Source organism: Scaptodrosophila lebanonensis, unplaced genomic scaffold (assembly GCF_003285725.1).
Source record: "Scaptodrosophila lebanonensis strain 11010-0011.00,11010-0021.00 unplaced genomic scaffold, SlebRS2 tig00000080-arrow-pilon, whole genome shotgun sequence".
Classification (NCBI taxonomy): Eukaryota; Metazoa; Arthropoda; class Insecta; order Diptera; family Drosophilidae; genus Scaptodrosophila; species Scaptodrosophila lebanonensis.
In genome coordinates, this window is record NW_022060561.1 from 2549966 (window position 1) to 2571162 (window position 21197).

Genomic DNA, 21197 nt, shown 5'->3' on the forward strand with positions numbered 1-21197 from the left:
TGTAAGTAAATCATAGCTTTTTGGCCTTAACTGTTAAACTGCGCAGCATTAACTGCATGCCCAGAGCCCATGGCCCACAGCCAGAGCCAGAACCCAGCGCCAAGTGCCAAAAGCCCAGGTAAGAGCATCAAGGACCGGTGGCAGCAGCTGCGTTCAATAAGCACATAATTGAATTCTGATCATAAATTTGCATTATGGTGCGCGCGCGAGCTTGTGGCTCGGTTTTGGTTTCGGTTTCGGCATTTTTTGGAGCACGTGGCTTACGGTTATAATTTTACCCAAAACGCACATTTCGCACACCAACTGTCGGCCTTAGGGGGTGGTTGGGGTTGATGTCGAGAAGGCGAAGGTAGGCTGGCTATGAAACGTGGCCAGGTATGTAAATAGCCAACAAGCGTACAGCTGAGAAGGCAGCGAACGACTGACCGACCACATAAAATGTAGCAATTTATGGATCAATGCCTAAAGTAGATTCTGGCCACAGGCACTCCACCATGGCTTTATCAAAAGCCATGCACGACCGCAACTGATGTCTGCTTTTCACATTTTTTCCAGCACGAATTTAACAAAATATATCTTCAACTGGCACAGAATTAGACGGCTACTAAGCAAAGGTAGCAAATTTTGGATGAAATTGTGTTTTTATGCCAGCATATTGTAAAAGCATTGTCAAAACATTTTCAAATATTCTAATAAATCATAAAAGTATGTGCTTGCTTAGGAAGCATGTTCCCTTCAAAAAGAAAAGTACATTTTCTGACAATATTCTGCAGAAAGACAACAGAAGCATAAAAGCTGGAGCCAAACTATCTAAAAATTAAAGTTGTTGCTTTTCAAAAAGCTTTGTTTTTCAATAATCAGAAGCACAACAATTGATTAGAATATTTTGAATATATGAAAGCCTTGTTCTTCAGTACCTTCCTGTTCTTTATTTCCTTCAATAGCGAAAATATTTTATTAACAAAGCAAATGTTGAGTTTTTGCAACGATGTAAGTCTGCTTTCAAAGGCAGACATTACAAAACAGCAAATAGTTGTGGGCCAAATAGCAAATATTTTTGCAAATTTTTGCCAAGATTTATACTTGCCGAAAAAACAAACAATTTAATATTGGGTTTATAATTTTTAAATTTCAGTTTCCCAGCGCTTATTAATTATTTCGTTAGATGCTGAAAACGTTCTAATTTCTTTGCAGCTTTGCTTTGATGGCATGTGTGTGTAAGGCTTACATTGTTCTTTAATTTTCTACAGTTTTCTGCATATGCTATTAAAAGCGTTTAGAACATTTCCCTTCCAACAACAACAAAATAAAATAAAATAGCTGTGCTGTGCTGTGCTGTGCAACGCTATGTTTGCATTATCTCAAATCCCTCAGTTGGCATTTTTTGTGGCCCCCCAAGTTCTAATCTGTGCGCCAACTCGTCTGTAACTTATATCAATTCGGTGTCCATCTCTAGCACCTTTTTTTGCTTGGCTCATCAGTTTTTTATGTTGCCGCTTTTCTTTCTCTATTTGTTCTATTTTTGTTATTTTTTTAGTCGTTGGTTAGTCACTGGATGACTTCTGATGTGCTTTGGCACATTTTGATGACCCGTGATTAGCGTCGCTGGCAAAGAGAGTGTTAAATGAGCTGCAAAAAGGCACAAGCGGCGACCCTTCGCAGGCTACTCTATAACTTCCATGCTATTAATAGAGCGTAGCAGGCAGCGGGGAGAACAGCAGGGACTGGCAGCAAAATGTGATGCGTGGACGGGACCTTTGAGCTGCCCACGGTTCGACATTTCGCTGTGCTTATCGCATATGGAATATCACATAAACTAGAGGAAAATGTCAAAGCTGGCGTAAATGTCAAAAGTGCGACCATTCTTTGTATGAGATGAAAAAAAGGATTAAAAGAGATGGCTGTGCGCATTGCTAGTTGGTTGTAAAAGTGCAGAAAAAATGATTTACGACTGAACATCAAACTGGCAAAGGGAATGTAAGGCACAAACGCACAAAAGTATGCTACACTGTTTTTGTTTTGGTTTTGTAAAGCAATGCAAAAAACCCGGTTGTTAAAAGTTAATCAGTTGCTGTGTGTTGTGAGAGAGAACCGATGACCCTACATGAAAAATGGCTGAAATGGCGGGCTGACATTTCATTAAAAATAAAGCATGCATACGACACACACACACACACTCCCACACATACGCACGCAGAAGGATGCCAACACTTGCACAGTCAATTGCGCAAATCTCAGTGTTGTATGTGTAGCTAGGACTCAGGCTTGGGCTAGGGCTGCAGCTCGATTATAATTTAATCTACTGTGGTATGTGTGACAAACTTGCGACGTGCCGCTGCCGCCATTTTTCACAGCATTCCAACAGCTCGCAGCACACATACTCGTACTCTAAAAACGGGCGCACACACACACACACACACAAACACCGACAGCGTTGACGACGGCTGCACGGAATAGAAGTGTCTGTCATTTTTATAAATAACATTTTGTGTGTGACTTGAACAACGACAACAACAAAAACAACTGAGCGCAGTGTGTCATTGCCACTAGAATCTAAAAACAAATGACAAAAATGTCAACAATTTTTGCCAGGCCACCCTGGCTGTCTGTCTCTCTGTCGGGCTGGCCTCATTGTCATAACGACAAGAGCAAAAAGCTTTGCATATTTGCAGGCACCTCACCCGACAACCAACCATCTACTCGCATGCGAGAGTCGACAACAACATTCAACATTCCCGAGCTGCTTATAAATACCAATAAATATTTGCAATTTCAACACCAAAAATTGTTGGCGGCCCTTCGGGTAATTAAAGTAATTGCTATGCCACAGCATTCGTTGTCATTAAGGCGATTAAGCCATTTATATGCCAAGCCAGCGAAAAATGTGAGAGCAGCACTTTTTCCCAAGCACTCTGCTGGCGGATTGGATGGGGGAAGGTGCAGCCCTTAAAGGAGGGTTGGCATAGGGTCATGAACTTGAAATGTGGGCCAGCTAATTAAAGAGCAAGCCTCTGGCATATAATATTTGCTCGAATCGTTGGCTTGTTTGGGTTCTTGTGGGTCGCCGTGCTGCCGCATCAGCAATATGTAATACGATGGAAAATGCCGGAATAACCAAATATAAACATTTTCAAATATAAGCATACTGTAAACAAAACATAAATAACTTACAATGGAATGTTTTTCGAACGGTTGAAGAATGAATAAGGAAGAATAAAGCAGCTATTGCCATGATATTCCCTTTAATAGCTATATTTTTCATTTCCAATTTGAAATTCGCAATTCTGGTTTAATGAATGTAATGTATTTCTTAGTATTCTAATGCAAATTTTCAGCTAGCGGGGTTTCATGAACTTTATTGGCGGATTAACTGGTGCCTGTAACCACTGTCTTGTGCTTCAAATGCTCCAAAAGTAGCTAAATGGTTGCTTAAAGCTGTTTCAATAGTGTTATTAAGTTGTTGCAAAAGTTTTGAGTTCTATCGATGAACATTTAAGCGTTTTATAGTTCTGTTAAAAAGTGCTCAATAGAGGTTTAGTAACAGCAAAATTATATGATTGTTGCAAACATTTGTCGAACTACATGGAAACTTTTTGATTTTTATAGAAAGCGGATGAAAAACCTAGATTATACTAAATTGGAAATTTCATAGCGAATCGATTACTAAGTTCTCTGTAATTTTAATATTAAAACAGACAAATAATTATTATTTCATAAGCTGAAATAACAAAGAATTATATGCTCTGCAGTTGTTCTCTGAGAAACAATTTTCTATTCATGTTTGTTCCGATTATTGGTTTTCTAAGATTTTAGAAACTACAACTATATATAAATACAGCATATATGTAGATAGATATGGCGCTGAGAAACACATACGCAAATTAGTTTTGTTTTGGAATTGTTAGTTCTAGAGTATTTGTTTGCTTGTGGGTGTTGGGGGATGCTTTGGTTGGACGCACTTGCTCTGTGATTGTTTTTTGTGCTTCCTAGGTGTGTTTATATTCTGACTTTGAGAACTCTTAGAAAAGATGTAGCTTCTGCTCTAAAAAATGGTAAATAATTGTAATTACCTGCCTTAGAGGATATAGGCGATGCTATTTAAAGGATACTGTAATGACGCGTATCTCTCCTCAAAGCAAAGCGAGTTTCTTCTGTTTTATTTTCGTTGTTTCTTTATAATGTAGTATAATGCCCGATCCTCTTCCTCTAGATCCTAGTAACAGCAGTTATTAGGTGTCCTGCAACCCTTTGTCTTTTGTAAAAGCGGATTTCTTCTCAATGGCAAATAATGAACATAATTATGAAGCTAAAGATTTACTTAATTAAAGGTGCCGCAGGAAGCCCCAGCTGGGTCGATAAAAGCATTCATTGGGAAAAAGTTACATGGCGGTCTACATACCCTTGATGTATGACTTCTTGTTCTCATTTTTTGCATTTATATAGAGCGTAGCGAAGGCGATTTATGCCACACATCAAAAGCTGACACGGGTGAGCTCCATGACCTATCACGATGCCAACAACTCAAACACACACACAAACACACGACTGCAAACTTTTTTACAAATGCAGAGCAAACAAATGGAAGGGCACAAAAAAATATGCGCGTAAGACATCAAAAAAGCGTGTTTGCTGTCTTTTGACTTTCTAATGTGTGTGTTTGTGTGTGTGTGTGCGAATGTGTTTGTGTAAAACAAATGCAAAACTTTGTTACACATGTAATGAAAAAAGTAAATAAATAAACAACCACAGCCAACTGACATATCATACGATTCCATGGCCTGATAAAAGCGCGTGACACAATTGCGTCGATTTACAAAGAGCGTCAACTTTTGCCCGCTAAGACGCAATGTTGAAACAAAAAACCAAACAGAGATATCAAAAGGCGGCAGAAGAGCAACAAAACAAGCAAAGTGCAGGGGCGGGGCGGGGCAAAAAAGTAAGAAAGAAAACAAGGAAAACGAAAACGAAGACATAGCTAAGTGGCATCGTATGTCAAGCCAAGGCATGTCAAGTGCACAGCAAGGTGTGTGTGTCACTCAAGGTAGTGTGTGTGTGGGTGTGTGTAAAGGGGGAGTATACATCAGTCAATCTAATTTGCCTGCAAGGCAAGTACCAGTTGGGTATGTCTGCCTGTCTGCCAACAATTCGCATGAAATATATTTGATTAAGTTGTAGGCATTTGCCTGTTGAAGTGCAAAATATTTCACACAACACGGCACGGAAAGACGCCAACAAAATGGCATACATATGTACATACAAGTTGTGGCTGAATACATACTATATGTACATAGTCTTATATGCCATATATTCATTGTTGTTCTTAATTTAGAGTTGCCTTCTTGATGTTGATGCTGATACCGCAGCTGCTGCTGCTTCTGCTGTTGCTGATGGCATTTATTATTTATTGTTTAGAAATCAAAAATCTAACCACAGACGACGGCTGGGCCTCATGGCATGCATCCTACTGGAGCCGCATTCTTAGATACTGGCATTGTGCAGTTCTGTGGCATAACAAAGCACTTAGTGGCGCTGCAGTCGTAGGTAAACAAAGCAACTAGGCAACTTGGTAAGGCGACTAAACAAAGGTAAGCAATGGCATTAAAGATGAAGGCATGTGAATGCATGATGGCTCGAGCTGTGTAAAGAGGTCAACACAGTTCGATAGCACGATAAAAAAAATACGCTTCTAAGGCGAAAGAAATACTTTGCATTGATAAAATCGAGTTGAGCTGCATAAGCATTAATCGAAAATAAACGAAAGTAATTCTTAAAGGTGCTTCATTTTATATGCAATATGTAGCCCTAAGAATATTTTTTGTTAAGTATAATTCCAATTATTCGTTTTCTTTTCAAAAATAAACGCAAGTAATTCTTAAATGTGTTTAATTTTATATGCTACGAAAATAGCCTTAAGAATACATTTTTTTTTTAAACCATACCAACCATACGTTGTCTTTCTTCCTGAACTATATCTCTATACTTCCGTCAGTCGAAAATAAACGCAAGTAATTCTTAAAGGTGCTAAATTTTATATGCAATCTACAATGCCTTAAGAATAATTTTTTCTAAACTACCATTCCACTTATTCGTTGCCTTTCTTCCTTAACTATCGCTATACTTCCATCTGACTGTGCCACATACATCATTTGGGTTCACCGCAATGCGTCAAAAACATTTCGATGCACTCATAGCGCATCGTTTGCCACTTTTATGATGAACTAACACAACTTTGCTGATAAATGGCTTGTAAAACAAGCCATGCAAGCCATAAACTATAGCCTATACTCGTAGAAAATCGTACATATAGAAAAACGCAATTTCGCTTTCGTTTTTTCACATTCTTTTTGGAAGCCAATAAAAGTTCAATTTTTTTAAGTCGCTTCCAATTTTATTTAACGTCATTACATTTGAAACTTTAATACCAAAACTTGCACTTGGTTGTTGCAGTGGGAAGGCACTATTATATAGAAGATGGTGGGCGACCATAGGGATGAGGTAGAAGGAGGCGACTGTCATAAGAATGGCTGTTATATATAATATATTTTTTGGTGCGCTGTAAAAAGGGTGTTCTACTTTTTGAATACCTTTCGTTCGTGAGGGTTAGGTGTATTTGATCAACAAAAGGGGTACACTATAAGTGGGAAGATTGTGTGAAGAAGAAGAAGCTGTTAATAGGCGTTTTTTAACTTTGGATCCCCAAGAATTTTGCTTGAAGTACTCACAATAGTAACTAACTAATGTACTTTAAAATTTGAAATAATGTTGAGTTTTTATTAATACTTATTTATAGTTATCATATTTATTTATAAAACTAAATTACGAATATACGAAACATCTAAAAAACGAATCTACTGTAAGAATGCGAAACGTGGGGATTAAATGCAAATTCCACACATTCAATAACAAGTGTCCAAGAATTATTGGCAAATTCTTTTGGCCCAACACGATAAGCAACACATCTTTATGGCAATGGACAAATCAAGAGCCTGTTACTGTTACCAGCAGAAGACGATGAGGGAGATGGATTGGGCATATTTTGCGCAGATTCCACAATGATATAAACCGAGCTGCTTTAGAATGGAATCTCCAAGGAAGCACAAGAAAAGAAAGGCCCCACAATACCTGGAGGAGAACATTGAACCGCCATTTGCACAATTACTCCTATTAGCTATAAATAGAATTTTCGAACATAATGCTTTCAAGTGGCGTCCAGAAAAAGATATACTAAAAAAATGTATACTACTTCCGAATTGATAAAACTTCTTTAGAGTATTTTAGTATTGTTTAGTCAATCCTGAAAACTGATTTTTTTTCAGTTCACTGCCCCTTACATGAGAGTGAGTGCTAAGCTAGCGTATCCGGTTTACCTTGAGACCAACTCACTAGCTATTACAACTTTTCAGCTGCACTCTTTTTGCCAAGCTATCAATTTTTCAATTTACTTTGCAACAATTTTCCAGCTAGGTTCTTGTTGTTGCTGTTACTGCTTTGCTGCTTATTTCTATGGCAGCAACACGAACACGATGTTACTCAATTTAAGACGTCACTGACAACCATAAGAACGTTACTTTGATAGTTATATATGTATATACATATGTGTGTGTGTGTGCATGTGTGTAAGTAAGCTGAGACCGCAGTTATTGCCACGACATTTCTGCTTGCAAAGTAAAATATTTTTTGCAATTTCGCACGACACTTTATGACTTTTGCTGCGAATTATATTAAATGCAAATTGGCATAGAAATGTGCCAGCTAATGTCTGACAGCTTTTAATTAGCTTGAGTTGAAATTCTGTGTGTTCATCTGTGTCCCTGTGTGTGTGAGTGTGTTTGGACTATGCAGGTACCTTGGCGCAAGTCAGGGGCTGGCCATAAAAGCAAAACACAATTGTGCGGCCAGGCCTCTGCGACGCAGACCCTCCATAGCTCAACCGTCATATATTAAACGCAAACAGCTCTAAGCCCAATAACTTTCATGAGCGCACACACCAACTCCATATACATATATACTTACATATTTATATATAAGTAGGTATATATATTTATACATATACAAGTACTTCATTGTGGTGGGCACGAGTTCGCGCTCACAGCTTGCCGTTTGGCATCCTGCTGCATCGCTGCAGGCGGACATGCCGGCAAAAATTTCCCATTTAAACTTTTCGCTACTGTACAATTTTCATTATTAATATGACTTTTTAGGCGGCTGCCAGACGGTCAAACGGCCGAACAGCTGAACAGGCAAACAGCCAAACGATTGCTGCAACCAACTGCTAGGCAGCCGGCAGCCGGCATGCCTTTGGCCAGTTGGACGCGCCTCTTCTATTCTCAATGTTTGTCTGCATGCCGCACAGTGGAGCCTTCTGCTATTTATTACTTTAAAAGAGGTAATAACGGACAAAGCAGACATAAAGTAAGCTCTTTATGGAGCACAAAGAAAGTACTAGTTTCGGTCATAAGTTTAAGACAACGCTCTCCTCTAACTTAACAACTATATTCTTCGATTATGTTTATACGATATGAGAATATGAGCAATCGTTAGAGGCATGTTCTCGACTACGAACTTCGAAATAAAATGTTGTTACGGGGCTTTAAGGTCTAAGAAAAAAGTACAATTTGCTGTGAACACAGAAGAGAAATTGCTAAATTAATTCTGGAACCCAACACCCAGTGACCCAGCGTTCTCAAATTCGAAAGTCATGCCAGAGAGATCTGATAGATAGTTCATGAGAGGGACTATTTTTCAGTGGTAGCAAGGCAGTCAAAGGAGCTATACTTTCTTAGAGATCATTATCCTAAGTAAGCTCATTAGAGGAGTTATTCTTGCCATCAGACTAGGATGGCAGTTAAAGGAGCTATACTTTCTTAAAGATCATTATCCAAGCTGATAACAAGATGCCATTTGGCTGGGTTTCAGGGCACTCTGAGAATTTTATAAACAAAAGCGCAGACGAAATGGACCAGAAACACACTAAAGACTTGGATGGTAATCAGACAACGCATTGTTAGCTAAATATGTCGACATAAACCGGAGTAGCTTTTGCAATAAAAGGCCAGAAGCTAAAGTTAAAGAGCTTATTGATTTCATGGGAAATATATGGCCCAAATTATTTGAACTTATATGAAATTCCGACTCTTGGCAGCATTCCTCACAAAACCATCTGTCGCTCGATGCAAAAAGCAGGATCTTCCAGCAGGACGAAGAAAGTAGTGCGCACCTCTAATGTGTCTGTACAGCCGAAGTCTAGACTAGACTAGAAGGACTAGAAGGATATTATGGTCAAATGTGTGTGCAAATGTTTAGCCTGTGCGAACATTCTACTTAAAAAGTATTTGTAAATCTGCAAGATCAAGTTGTTTCCAACTAATCTACAGCAGGAGTATTGACAAGGATTGGATTGGATTTCAACCATCGATTGCAAGGACCACTGTGCATTGTCGTCACCATTAACGCCATGGTGGTTGTGGTCGTCTTTGCCGCCGTCGTCGTCGTCATATGCGCAGCAGGACGCAGCAAATGGCAAGGATAAAGTTTGGTCCTAGCACGGGTAAGCGTAACTTGCTGTTTGACTTTTGAAACTGCAGAACCGGCTGCTGGGCAACAAGTGCAGAAAAGCAAAAGCTGCACCAGCAGTTGGCAGTGTTGTTCGTTGTCGTCGTCATCGTCACTAGGCCGAGACCACAACGTGGTCCGACTTGGGCTTGGGTTTTAATCAAGCACAACTAATGGCCCTGGTCGTAGGTAGGGGCGTAGGTAAGCCCGAAACCTAAGCGCAGCCACCAAAGCCGCTTATTACTATAAAGTGAGATTAATGAATTTTGCGTTGGCCGAGCGAGCGAGCGAGCGACATTGCCTTTTTTGGTTGGCAATTAATGAAATTTATTTGCCGGCGACGACGATGTCGACGCTCGCCATATTGTTTGTTGTGAATGGTGGTCGGATGGCGATGGCGATGGCGTGACTTTATGGAATGGGGGGCTTGGGGAGGCTTGTGGTTGCTTGTACAAATTTTAAAGCAAATCGTTGCGCGGTTTTCTATTGTCTTTAGCGACCACAATATTGTTGTTGGCGCCGGTTTTGTTGTCGATTTTATTGCAATTTTGTGCGGCCCTATTGTCTGGCCGCCATCGAGACGTAAATTCAAGGGGGCGTTCAAGGGGTAGGCGTGACGATAGAATATTACCGTGATTGCTGTCTTAGATATACACAATTATTTACTTATCAGATAAAAGACTTTGCTTAAAAGAACAGACAACAGCAAGCATGTTTGTTATAAAGAAAATGTTAATATACCATGTATATGCATAAATCAATTCTTCTCCGAACGGAAATTCGTGCATATTTTTGAAGATAATGGAATGTGTAATAAGACTGTTGTCAATTTGAATTCATAGAATTAGAATTTAAAATTTTAGCCAGTTGACACTTACTGCCGGCCAACTTTTGTCCACTTAAGGGAATACTTAAATACTTAGTACACCAAACTAATGTTCAAGAAAAAGTGTCCGCTTTAGGGGAGTTTTCACAGTAAATGTGATGTTCATTGTATTGGTTTCTCATAATAAAATTAAATATTTATATACATTTTTGAAACGATTGCAATAAGTTGAAATAAAAATGGCTCTGTCTAGAAAGAAGCACACATAAATTTCCACATCTTTTCTTATTTGTATAAATAAAAATGAAACGAGCGTTTATCCCCGATGTAAAGACTTGAAAAGTTCTTTGCCGAATGAGAGCAATTTTTAACACATTGAACAAATTTGTTTCCAGAAAACAGCATTTATGGATCAGAGCGATAAAGATGTTCATTTCTTGACGATGATGAACTTTAAATAAATGTCTTTTGATCAAGAGAACTTAGCTGGCTATACATTTGTCCTTTAGAAAATAATAAAGAAACTCAGAAAATAATAATAAATAATAACAATGCAGAGACGACATTCATTCTATAATATTAGCATAATACACTTAATTCTTTCTTGATTTACATACATGTTGTATAGTATTCATTTAATATTTAGTGTAATGTTTGCATCTGGTAGCTAATCAGTCCAAGGCGCCTTTATTCTATCTGAGAAATTTCCATTAAAAGTGCTCGGATGCCATAGCCCTCCATCATCGCAACACCTGCACAAATGCCGTTGAAATTAATTGCTTTGTGTAACAGTTGTTGGCAAAGAACACAGCTCTGTCTCTCCGTCTGCCAACGTCGTGTGGCAGGTGACCATTTTGTGCCTAGTCCTGTGCTTTTATTTCGCTATCGGGCCATTGGTTGGTGTGTTGGCGGATTTTTGCATGTTAAAGTTTTTAGCGTGATAAATCTCAATGTAAAAATTTGCACAAGAGCGTAAAAATGAACGCGGCGAACGCCAATAAAAGCGAAACGGAACGGCACAGCAGGCAGAAGCCGTGTCGGCCACGCCCACAAGCCACCAGATACGGCAGCAGCAGCCCACATATGCACTCGGGCCAAGCACGTTTGAGTTTCACGTGAAAGCATTTTTAATCAAAATTCCCAACAGACTAAAGTAGCGCGAGATCAAAAACACTTGCAACACGCGGCTGCTGCTGCCACACCTGCTGCGTGCAAATAATGGGTGCTCCATCAATATTCAAAAATAAGGCGACTTTCTTGCGTCATCTGTGAAGAGCAACTAATATAATTTTTAAATTATATATAAGGCAGCACTAATTGAGGATAGAGTTAACTATTTGTAAGAAAATATGTAGAGACTATCTTTCTTAAGCTGTGAGAAGCAGGGTTCAGCAATTTTTAAAAAACTCTATAGCGATCAATACGCAATAATTGAGTGTAGAGTTAACTATTTGCAAACAAATGTGGAGACTTTCTTTGTTCAGCTGTGAAAAGCAGGATAAGTGATTTAATTATTAAAAGACACTCCAGCCATCAAAACGGAATGATTAAGAGTAGAGCTAACGATTTGCTGAAAATATGGAGACTTTCTTGCATTATCTGTGAAAAGCAGTGTTCAGAAATTTAGGAAAACTGATTTAATAATTAAAAGACACTCTAGCCATTCATAATTGAGGATAGAGTTGACTATTAATGAACAAATGTGTGGAGACTGTCTTTCTTCGGCTGTGAAAAACAGTGAAAGCAGTCTTAGCCAGGGAAAATGATTTAATTATTAAAAGACACTTTAGCTACTAATACGCAATAGTTGAGGATAGTTAACTCTTTGTGGGAAACTATGAAGACTTTCTTGCAAATTCTGTATAGAGCTGTGTTCAGCAGTTCAGGGAAAATTAATTAATTATTAAGACACTCTGTAGCCATCAATGTGCAATAATTGAGGGGAGAGTCAAATATTTGCGAACAAAACTGAGGAGACTTTCTGTGAAGAGCAGCGTTCAGCAGTTCAGGGAAACTGATTTAATTATTAGAAGACACTCCAGTCGCTTTTCAATACATCGCCTAGGGTGTCAGATAGTCCGTAATTATAATTTACTAAATGTTGTTTTTTATTCACACACAACACATAATATTTGTTACGATATTTCAACAGAAGTTGGTATTTGTAAATTTCTTATGCCTCTGCGAAATCAAAAGTTTCATCGGAGAAACCAATTGTAGAGCTCAATCAATTTATTGATTTATTTTCAATTAAATAAGATAAATAAAAATATTGCTTTCATATGAAAGATCGTTAAATAAAACCCTCTTGGAGTGCTAGCAAAGTTCGTGAGATTGTAGAATAATTTCCCGAATAAACTCAACTTAAACAATAAAACAACATTGCTAATTTAATTCAAACTTGTTAACAATAAGTGATTTATTGCCTGACTCGTGGGACACCCTTTATACATATTTGGGCTGCTAGGTGTGTGCGTGGCGGTGTAGCTCTTATTACTTCTTACCACAAAGCCGCTGCTTGGATGGCGGCACACCTACAGCATCGGATAGATTGCAACACCTGCAAATAACGTGACTCTGTCTCACTGACAGCGTCAAGTAATATTGTGGGCGGTTGGCGGGGGGGTGGGCGTGGCACTGCAGCCATCGTAGTAAATCCTTTGCCTTGCATTTTATGTAGTGGCAGCAGCGAGCGAGCGCACAAGCAAACAAACGGCGACGTTAAGCAGAAACAAAACCGCCGGCGCCGGCGCCAGCGCCGATTCATGCGGTTGCATTTGACGGGCAACGAAGGACGAGGAGAGGGAGGAGGGAATGGAAAGGTGGGGTTGGGAGAAGGGAGGGGGGGGGGGGGCAGAACGGGGGTAACTGCGGACGCAGGCAAATTTTGACATGTTTGTTTTTTATGCAAATATCGAAATAAAGATTAGTCTAACGGCTGGATGGAGGCAACAAACTGCAGCAGGGATTTTCGCCGCTTGCAGATAAATTTCTTGTGGGTGGGTGGGCGCCTGCTGCCTAGCAGATCCACCAAAAAACACCGCCAGCTGTATCGTTGTGTCTGTGTGTGTGTGTAAGGATAGTATTGTTGCCGGCTGCTGCGTGTATTTATGCGCAAAACGTTTAACTAACTGGCGGCGTTAGTGTGTGCGATTTAGTGCTAATGTAAAAGGAAGCAAAGCTTTCTCCCTCCCCACATGAAGTTACCTCCTCAGTTTACTAGAATTTAGTGTTTACAATTTGTTGTCTGTTGTCCTTGCCCCGGTGGCATCCTGCCCTATGCCTCGCCTCTACGCTGCCCCATTCTGTTGCTCTTCACTGATTGCTTGCGTTCAAAATTTATTGCATGCGATAATTTTTTCTGTCGCTTTTGTCGTTACTGTTGTTACGAGTACTGTTCGCTGCGTATTTATTATAATGTTGCTGCATTATTATTTTCGTATTACGTAACCGCCCTGTGGCACGTTGGAGCGCTTCACGCTGCATGGCGCTCAACAGACCCAAAAAACTAGGAACAAGGGAACTGGGAGGGAAGGGATCAGGGCCCGCAACACTTGGCCTCGTGATGGAATACAAAATTTTAATTAAGTACTAAACAAAAGCGGGGCACAGCCAAGCAGAGACAGAGGCAGAGGCAGCGGGTTGAGAGTAGATTTGTGGTTGGGGGTGGCGGGTGGCGACTGTTTGTAGTCTGTGGTTGACAAAAGCGAAAAGGTTGAAGCAGCACTGAAGATTTTAAGAACCGAGCGTATTTCAAAGACAATAGCACAAAGACTTAAGACCTTTTTAATTTAATTTAATTAAATTATTTCAAGTCTAAATTCTTATCAAAGACCAATGGGAAATGGTCAAATATTTGTTAATACTTCAATATACAAGAATTTTATGCACAGATATGCAAAACGGAACACAAAGCTTCGAAAGCGTACGCTGAATTAATAGCTGAGAATTAAATTAAATTGGTAAATTTTGTTTTAACCTTCTACACATTTAAATAATTGTTTTAAATATTTAAGGAGCTTGCTTTCTTTAGCAAATACAAATTGTTTATGGCTACATGAATGCTAAACATTTGTGAACACCTGCCATTTAAGAGTGAATAAACTGATTTTTATTGATATTTTTCCATACTAGTATATATTTAATACTATGGTGTTATAGTGGCATAATAAATGCTATTTTATGAAAGAATTGAATTTCTTGCAAAACTTGCAGCAATCTGTATTCATCTATAGAAAAAAAATAAAACAAATACAACAAAAAAGCTTTAAATTGTAATTGAAGTGTAATGTTACAAGAATATAAATGAAAAATGGTTGCCTACAGGATTTCTATGTTTCATTTAAATATTTATGGCCATTGGGCAAATATTTTCACACATGCAAAGCTTCACATCATCGCGACAAGCACGTTAGAGGCTTTTTTCAATTCAACAATTTTGTTACTTTTATAAGAATAGACAGAAAATATATTGATGTTAAAATATAAATATAATGTTTACCATAAATACATATACTTGCAAATATATGCATTTTATCTACATTATAACATTATTTTATGCACATGACATGTACCTTAATATTTAAGCCACATGTGGCTTTAAAACGGCTTGCCATTCAAGTTAATGAGAGCAACGATTAAATCACTTATTCAATACATCCTTGACACTTTAAATGCAGGCTTAATTTACTTTATTTATCGCTGAAGTGAAAGTATATGCATATACTGATGTTTTAATTCTCCGCTTTACAAAAGGGCAGTAAATAAATTTGTAAATCAATTAAGTCGCAATGCAGGCTTCCAAGAAAGTAAAACTGAGCTCGTAGACTTTGCAGGGAGTTAATTTTATCTTTCAATTTTTTTATTCCACATTGTTCGACATTTATAAAAACAAGCGATGTAGCTAGCCATATTACTACTGCCCGGTAACACAAATGTTTGCCTTTATTTACTGCACAAATTCTTCTAAAATTAAATGAAATTTCCACCTATTAATGTTAACAAAGAGGAGCTAGCTGTGGCTTAATATAAATTAACTTTGATTGCAGTTGCCAAGTCGCCTTTGAGTCTGAATAGTTGGATTAGTTAGCAACAAACTGTGCTCGTAAATGGTCAAGGCTGCAAATCGTTTTATTGTCAAAATTTCATACCTTTGCTCCATCTTCCTCTACTGCTGCTGCTACTACCTTCTTGATGGTGTGTACTTTTCGCTAAACTACACTAATTACTTCCCCTCGTTGTAGTTACTATATAGTATACGTGTATAGTAAGTGCACAGCAGACGGCCTTCGCCTTCTTCCATATGGCTCTGGTATCAGTGAACCGTTACAAGCTGCCACAAATCAAATGCACACCAATTACGTGGCGCCTCGCCGTATGCCGAGAGCATAATCAAGCGGCATAATTAACAAGAACTAAAAATGCAAGCCCCACAACTACAGGCCGGGTATCAAATATGTTTGGCGCCTTCGGGTGTACTCGGGCGTGCAATTTTCACACATTTTGCGGTTGAATGGCGGCAGCGGCCACATAAACAATAACATCTAACAAAAACAACAACAATAAACAACAACTAAAAAGCTAGACAGTAAATTATAAGTTGAGACTGGCTGGCTCAGTGTAAAGTAGTGCACATTACTCATACGCCGCGTACATAAATTTCAGCGATAGTTTTCCTTTGCCTTGGGTTGGTAATTATTTTCCGTTTACAAAATGGCTCGCAAACACCTGGCCGACCTACAATACTCGCCATATAAAGACTGATGGCCAAAATGTACATTTCATCGCACATTTTTCACTTCAAGAAACGAAAAGTATGCTTGTACTTTTATGAAGTTTGTTTTCAAAAAAATACCATTAATTATAATAAATAAATAAAATAAAACATAAATAAATAAAATAAAACATAAATAAATAAAATAAAATAAATAAAAATACATTTAAAATCATTGAAACCTTTTCAAAAATGTGATTTTTTGAATGTTACAGCAATAATTAAAGTTGTATATAAATATAAAGCCTGGTGGTGAAAATAAACATTTCATTGCCCATTTTTCATTTCTAGAAACCATAAACAACCCTACTTTTATGAAGTTTGTTTTCAAAAAAGAAAAAAATAAATAAATAAATAAAATAAAAATAACAAACAAATAAAATAACACATAAATAAATAAAATAATTAAAAAATAAATATTAAAATAATTTAAGCCTTTTCAATAATGTCATTTTCTGAATTTTAGAGCAAGAATTAAAGTTGTATATAAATAGAAAGAGTGATGGCCAAGATTTAACTTTCATCGCACATTTTTCACTTCTAGAAACCATAAACAAAATTGAAACCTTTCCCGCAATGGGATTTTCCGTAGAAACAAATTAATGTTTGATAGCCAAATTAATGACTGATGGCCAAGATTTAACTTTCATCGCACGTTATTCACTTCCAGAAACTATAAACAAGCATACTTTTGCGAAGTTTTGGGATTTTCAAAAAGAAATAGTCAAATTATTGAAACTTTTTCAGCAATGGAATGTTTCTACAAACAATTTTATGTTGCAGCAAGAATTAAAATTGTATAGAAATAGTTTTTTTAATTCATTGCCTTATTGGATATCTTTCACACTTTCTATCTTTATTTCAAAGCGTTTGTGAAAAGTGAAAAGTGTTCAAAGAAATAAATTGATTCTAGTTGCTTCTAGTCTACAGTTTTTTGTGCCCACTGTGCCAACAATTTGTTTTGCTACTGGGCGAAAAATTGTTATTGATTTGTGCAGAAAAGTTTTAGGTGGTTTATAATTTACTCCAAATTTATAAATACTTGGCCGGTTCGTTGTTGTCGTCGTCGTCGTCGTCGCTCGGTTTAAGCAAATTAGCTCAATTGCCAGCCTCACTTCACATCACTACTGTCTGCCGTGCCACCTCACTCCCCCAGATGGGGCATAGACTTGATTAGGCTTAGGCAAAACTTTATCCTTTGCACAGAGAGTTGTAAATAAGCAAAAGTAAATTTTGGCAAGTAATTTAAGCCACACAAACAAGCTGGCAAACAAGTTTCGAGCCAACCATTTCACTAACCTCCAATCCTCTAGCCCCCCTCGACCCCCTCCACCCTTTCTTTCCAATACACACGCACACACATACTAGTTTATAGTCAGGCTGGGAGCCGCTTGGGGAAAAAGTTGTTGCCATTTACGCCAAGGCATGTAAAGTTCTTTACCCAGTTTTAATTCAAAATCAATGTATGAACTTTGTTTACATTACGCCGCACACACAGCCGAAACTTTTGGCCAAACGCTGCTGCTGCTTCTGCGGCTTTGCCGCTTTCAGTTATCGACTTCAATTAAGGCGCACTGCATCGCACTTGCTCTAAATAGCTGCAGGCTAGCAGCTAGAGAGAGAGTTGAGAGTTCTTGGTTTCCCATCACTTACCTTCATAGATGGTTAAAGTTGCATCGGCGGAAACGGCATCGCCCACACCATTCTCCGCTACGCACTCGTACGGCGCATCATCACGTCCCGCTCGGACTGGCTCGATACGCAAAATGGAAATACCGCCCGGCTGTTCCAGAACCGTGTACCGTGATTGTGTGCCTGCGTGGGAAAGAGTTGAGAGTTGAGAGTTTAGAATTGAGTTTGAGGCTGCAAAGTAAAATTTTTGAACTAATAATACGATTGTTGTTAGGAAGTATGATAATTCTATATTAAGCTGGTTAAGCAACAACTTACAAACAGTCGAAAATGAAGACATAAAAGGGGATTTAAGGGTGGAGGTAAAAGAGCTCATGACTTTATCTCATAATTACGCAACTGAAAGCAATTATTCTACGCAAAATTCGAGCTTCAGGCGAATATATTACTATTTTTTTCATGAATTTGAAATAATTCTGCTGCGAATGCAGTTTATTTTGAATTAACTTTACTCACCAGATACTTTCTTGCCATTTTTGCGCCAAACTATCGATGGCGGTGGATCGCCCCTTGCTGCACAATAGAAGCTGGCCACGCCTCCCACACGCACGCCCTGATTCTGTGGCTTCCTGATGATCTCCGGTGGATCTATAAAGATGTGCAAAAGAACGTGGTATTCAATTAGTAAATGTTTTGAATGCTATGACAGCCTTGGTAGGAAGGAGGGGAACAGGCGACCTGGGTGGGACACAGCTGCGCTTTAAAGCAGGCAACACATTTAATGCCAACAGCCAACAAAATGGCGGCTCTGCAAATGCATTTTCGCTGTCATATTTCGCTGCATATCTCTGTGTTTGTGTGTCTGTGTCTGTATCTGTATCTGTGTGCGTTTGTGTTTTGTATATTTTTTACATATTTGTCACAATATGCTGTCAATACAACGCTGAGTCTTGTTTACACAAACATACATATATGCGGGTAGGTAGCAGCTGTGTGTGTGTGTGTGTGTGTGTTCCGGCGTACGTGCCACACATACACACAGAGAGCGAGAGACACACACTCGTGCGTACAGTACAGGAACTGCGCAGCATTAAAAATCTGGCAGAAATCACGAATCGTTAAACAAACAGCAAAATATTGTCACATGCATGTTATGCAGCCGTGCCCAGGTCGCTTTTCCCATCATCATCATCAGCATCATCGTCATCATCATCATCATCACCATCATCGTGATGATGAACGTAGCAGCGGGCCACGTAAGTAGTTTACCCAACATATCAATTCGATTTATGAATTTTATTGAAATTAAATATTACGCGCATTTAAATGTTGCTCGTGCAACTCTAAGCTGCGCGCCAACGAGCCGTCGAACCAACTTACGTGTCAGGTATTGGATATATGGAAAATCCGAAAAATTTGCATCTGCAATGTACGGCAGCAACGGGTTAGTATGTTGTTGTTGTTTATTTTTGAGTTATTTGCTTATTTTATTGTTATGGTCGTTGTTGACGACGCGTTGACATATTTCGGTAAACGCGATTTTTTTCATTATTCATTTTTAGTCGTTTGTTTGTTTCGATTAAAAGTTATATGCATATATTATATAAAATTGTTATTTGCGGCTTATGAATAACTTACTCGTATTATTTTCACCATTAACTTAAAGAGCTTAAACAAACTTAAACTTTAGTTGGGAAACATCTTTTCAGTGTTTGTTAAAGTTATGGCTGTTTACTTACAAACTAACTTGGAATATGTTTTAAGTTTCAAAAAATATTTTAATTATACATTTGAGAGTCCTGAAGAAACTTTGATACTTTTTATATATAATATTAATGACCTAATTTGATTAAAAAAGTTTTGTAAATTTAAATAAATGTTATACGTGTACTCTTGAAGGAAAAAACTTTAACTAACTCTGCTTTCGAACATTTTAAATTCCTTTTCCCTTCTTAGGATAAGCCCATTTTATTTATATTTAAATTTTATAACTTATTAAATAGTCCATGAAGAGGCTTTTTTTGTTATTTGCTTAATTTTCTTGGAATTGATGATTATATTGGGAATTGTGGACAACCATAAATAATAACAAATAGCACACCTAGACACTGAGGTGCGAAAAGTAAATGAAGAAACAAACAGAGTATATAAGAGTATTTAGTACTTAATAATATGTACTGTAATTTATTGATGTAAGTATAAATAAATTGATGGAATAGACTAGGAACTGTTTGAATTCCTCCATAATATTGCTGGCTGTGAAGTAATTTCTTATTTTCAGCTTGTTTAAATCTTTTAGATTTGATTGCTATTATTGCATCTTTTTCACCCCGTGTTTGCTTTGTTTTAAATTTATTTTTGAATATATTTTCAATAGTTGTCTTAAACTAATTTTAACGCTTATGGTTCTCTAATTAATTTTTATTATTTGCGTAAAATGAAAATATTGCTTGCAACTGAAAGTTTTTGATGAAAGAATTCGAAAATATTATTTCAAATTTTAATGTTTGTTGGCTCTGAAGTAATTTCCTGTTCACAGCCTGCTCTAAAAATTCATTTTCCCCATCATAGAACAGCATTTTAAAGCCGAAAATGCCTTTGGAAAAAAACCTGCACTTCTAAATCGCAAAATTGTATGCATAAATGGTCTTTATGGTTTCTGGTTGCACACACAAAAAAAAAGAAGAAAAAACTGTGAATTGTTTTTGGAATTTGAACTATGAGCTGGCAAATAATGCCGGAGGCAATTTTCTATCGAATATGAATATTGGTAGACAAATTGTTTTATTTTCAAAAGTCAACTGTCATATGGTGTGGCTGCAATACAGCTTTTAATATGGCCAAGGGTCAATATATATATATATATTTAAAATACACATCATCTCTCAAGCAAGTTGTTTTTGTTGTTGTTGTTGTTGTTATTCGTGTGTACAACATTGTGCAGCAGACTCTTGTATAAATAATTTAAAGTTTTTTGTATAACAGCAACACACACTTTGCCAAGAAAGAGGAAAAAAAATCAACAACAAAATTTCCATTGTTGCCAACACACACACACATACACATACACATACTATATATACACACAATTTGCCTTGTAATGTGCTGCATTGCTTGCTGTTGTTGCGGCTTTATAGTTGTTGTTGTTGTCGTTGTTGTTGCTACTGCTGCTGCTTGCTACCGAGTATCATTTGGCAAGTTTTGCGTAAAACTTTTTCTCGACATGTTTGTCAGGGTTCGTATTTATTTATTATTTTATTTCATTTTCATTTTTATACCCTGTACCCAAAGGGTACAAGGGTATATTAGTTTTGTGCGAGTGCACATGGAACACACAGAAGGAGGCTTGGTAGACCCCACAAAGTATATATATTCTTGATCAGCATGACAAGCCGAGTCGATATAGCCATGTCC

The 21197-nt window shown here is 37.9% G+C and overlaps 1 protein-coding gene across 2 annotated transcripts in view; it reads right to left on the reverse strand.

Moving 5' to 3' along the window:
* The window catches only part of LOC115626183 (tyrosine-protein phosphatase Lar), a 186845-nt gene that overhangs the window by 69632 nt on the left and 96016 nt on the right, over positions 1-21197 (reverse strand). The window contains exons 4-6 of one of the 2 annotated variants that reach the window (XM_030521460.1): positions 19164-19205; positions 18300-18431; positions 17805-17966 (exon numbers count right to left, since the gene is read on the reverse strand). In XM_030521460.1, coding sequence (XP_030377320.1) covers positions 17805-17966; positions 18300-18431; positions 19164-19205 — 336 coding nt within the window. The remainder of the gene's footprint in view (positions 1-17804; positions 17967-18299; positions 18432-19163; positions 19206-21197) is intronic. The other variant, XM_030521462.1, reaches the window with a different exon arrangement.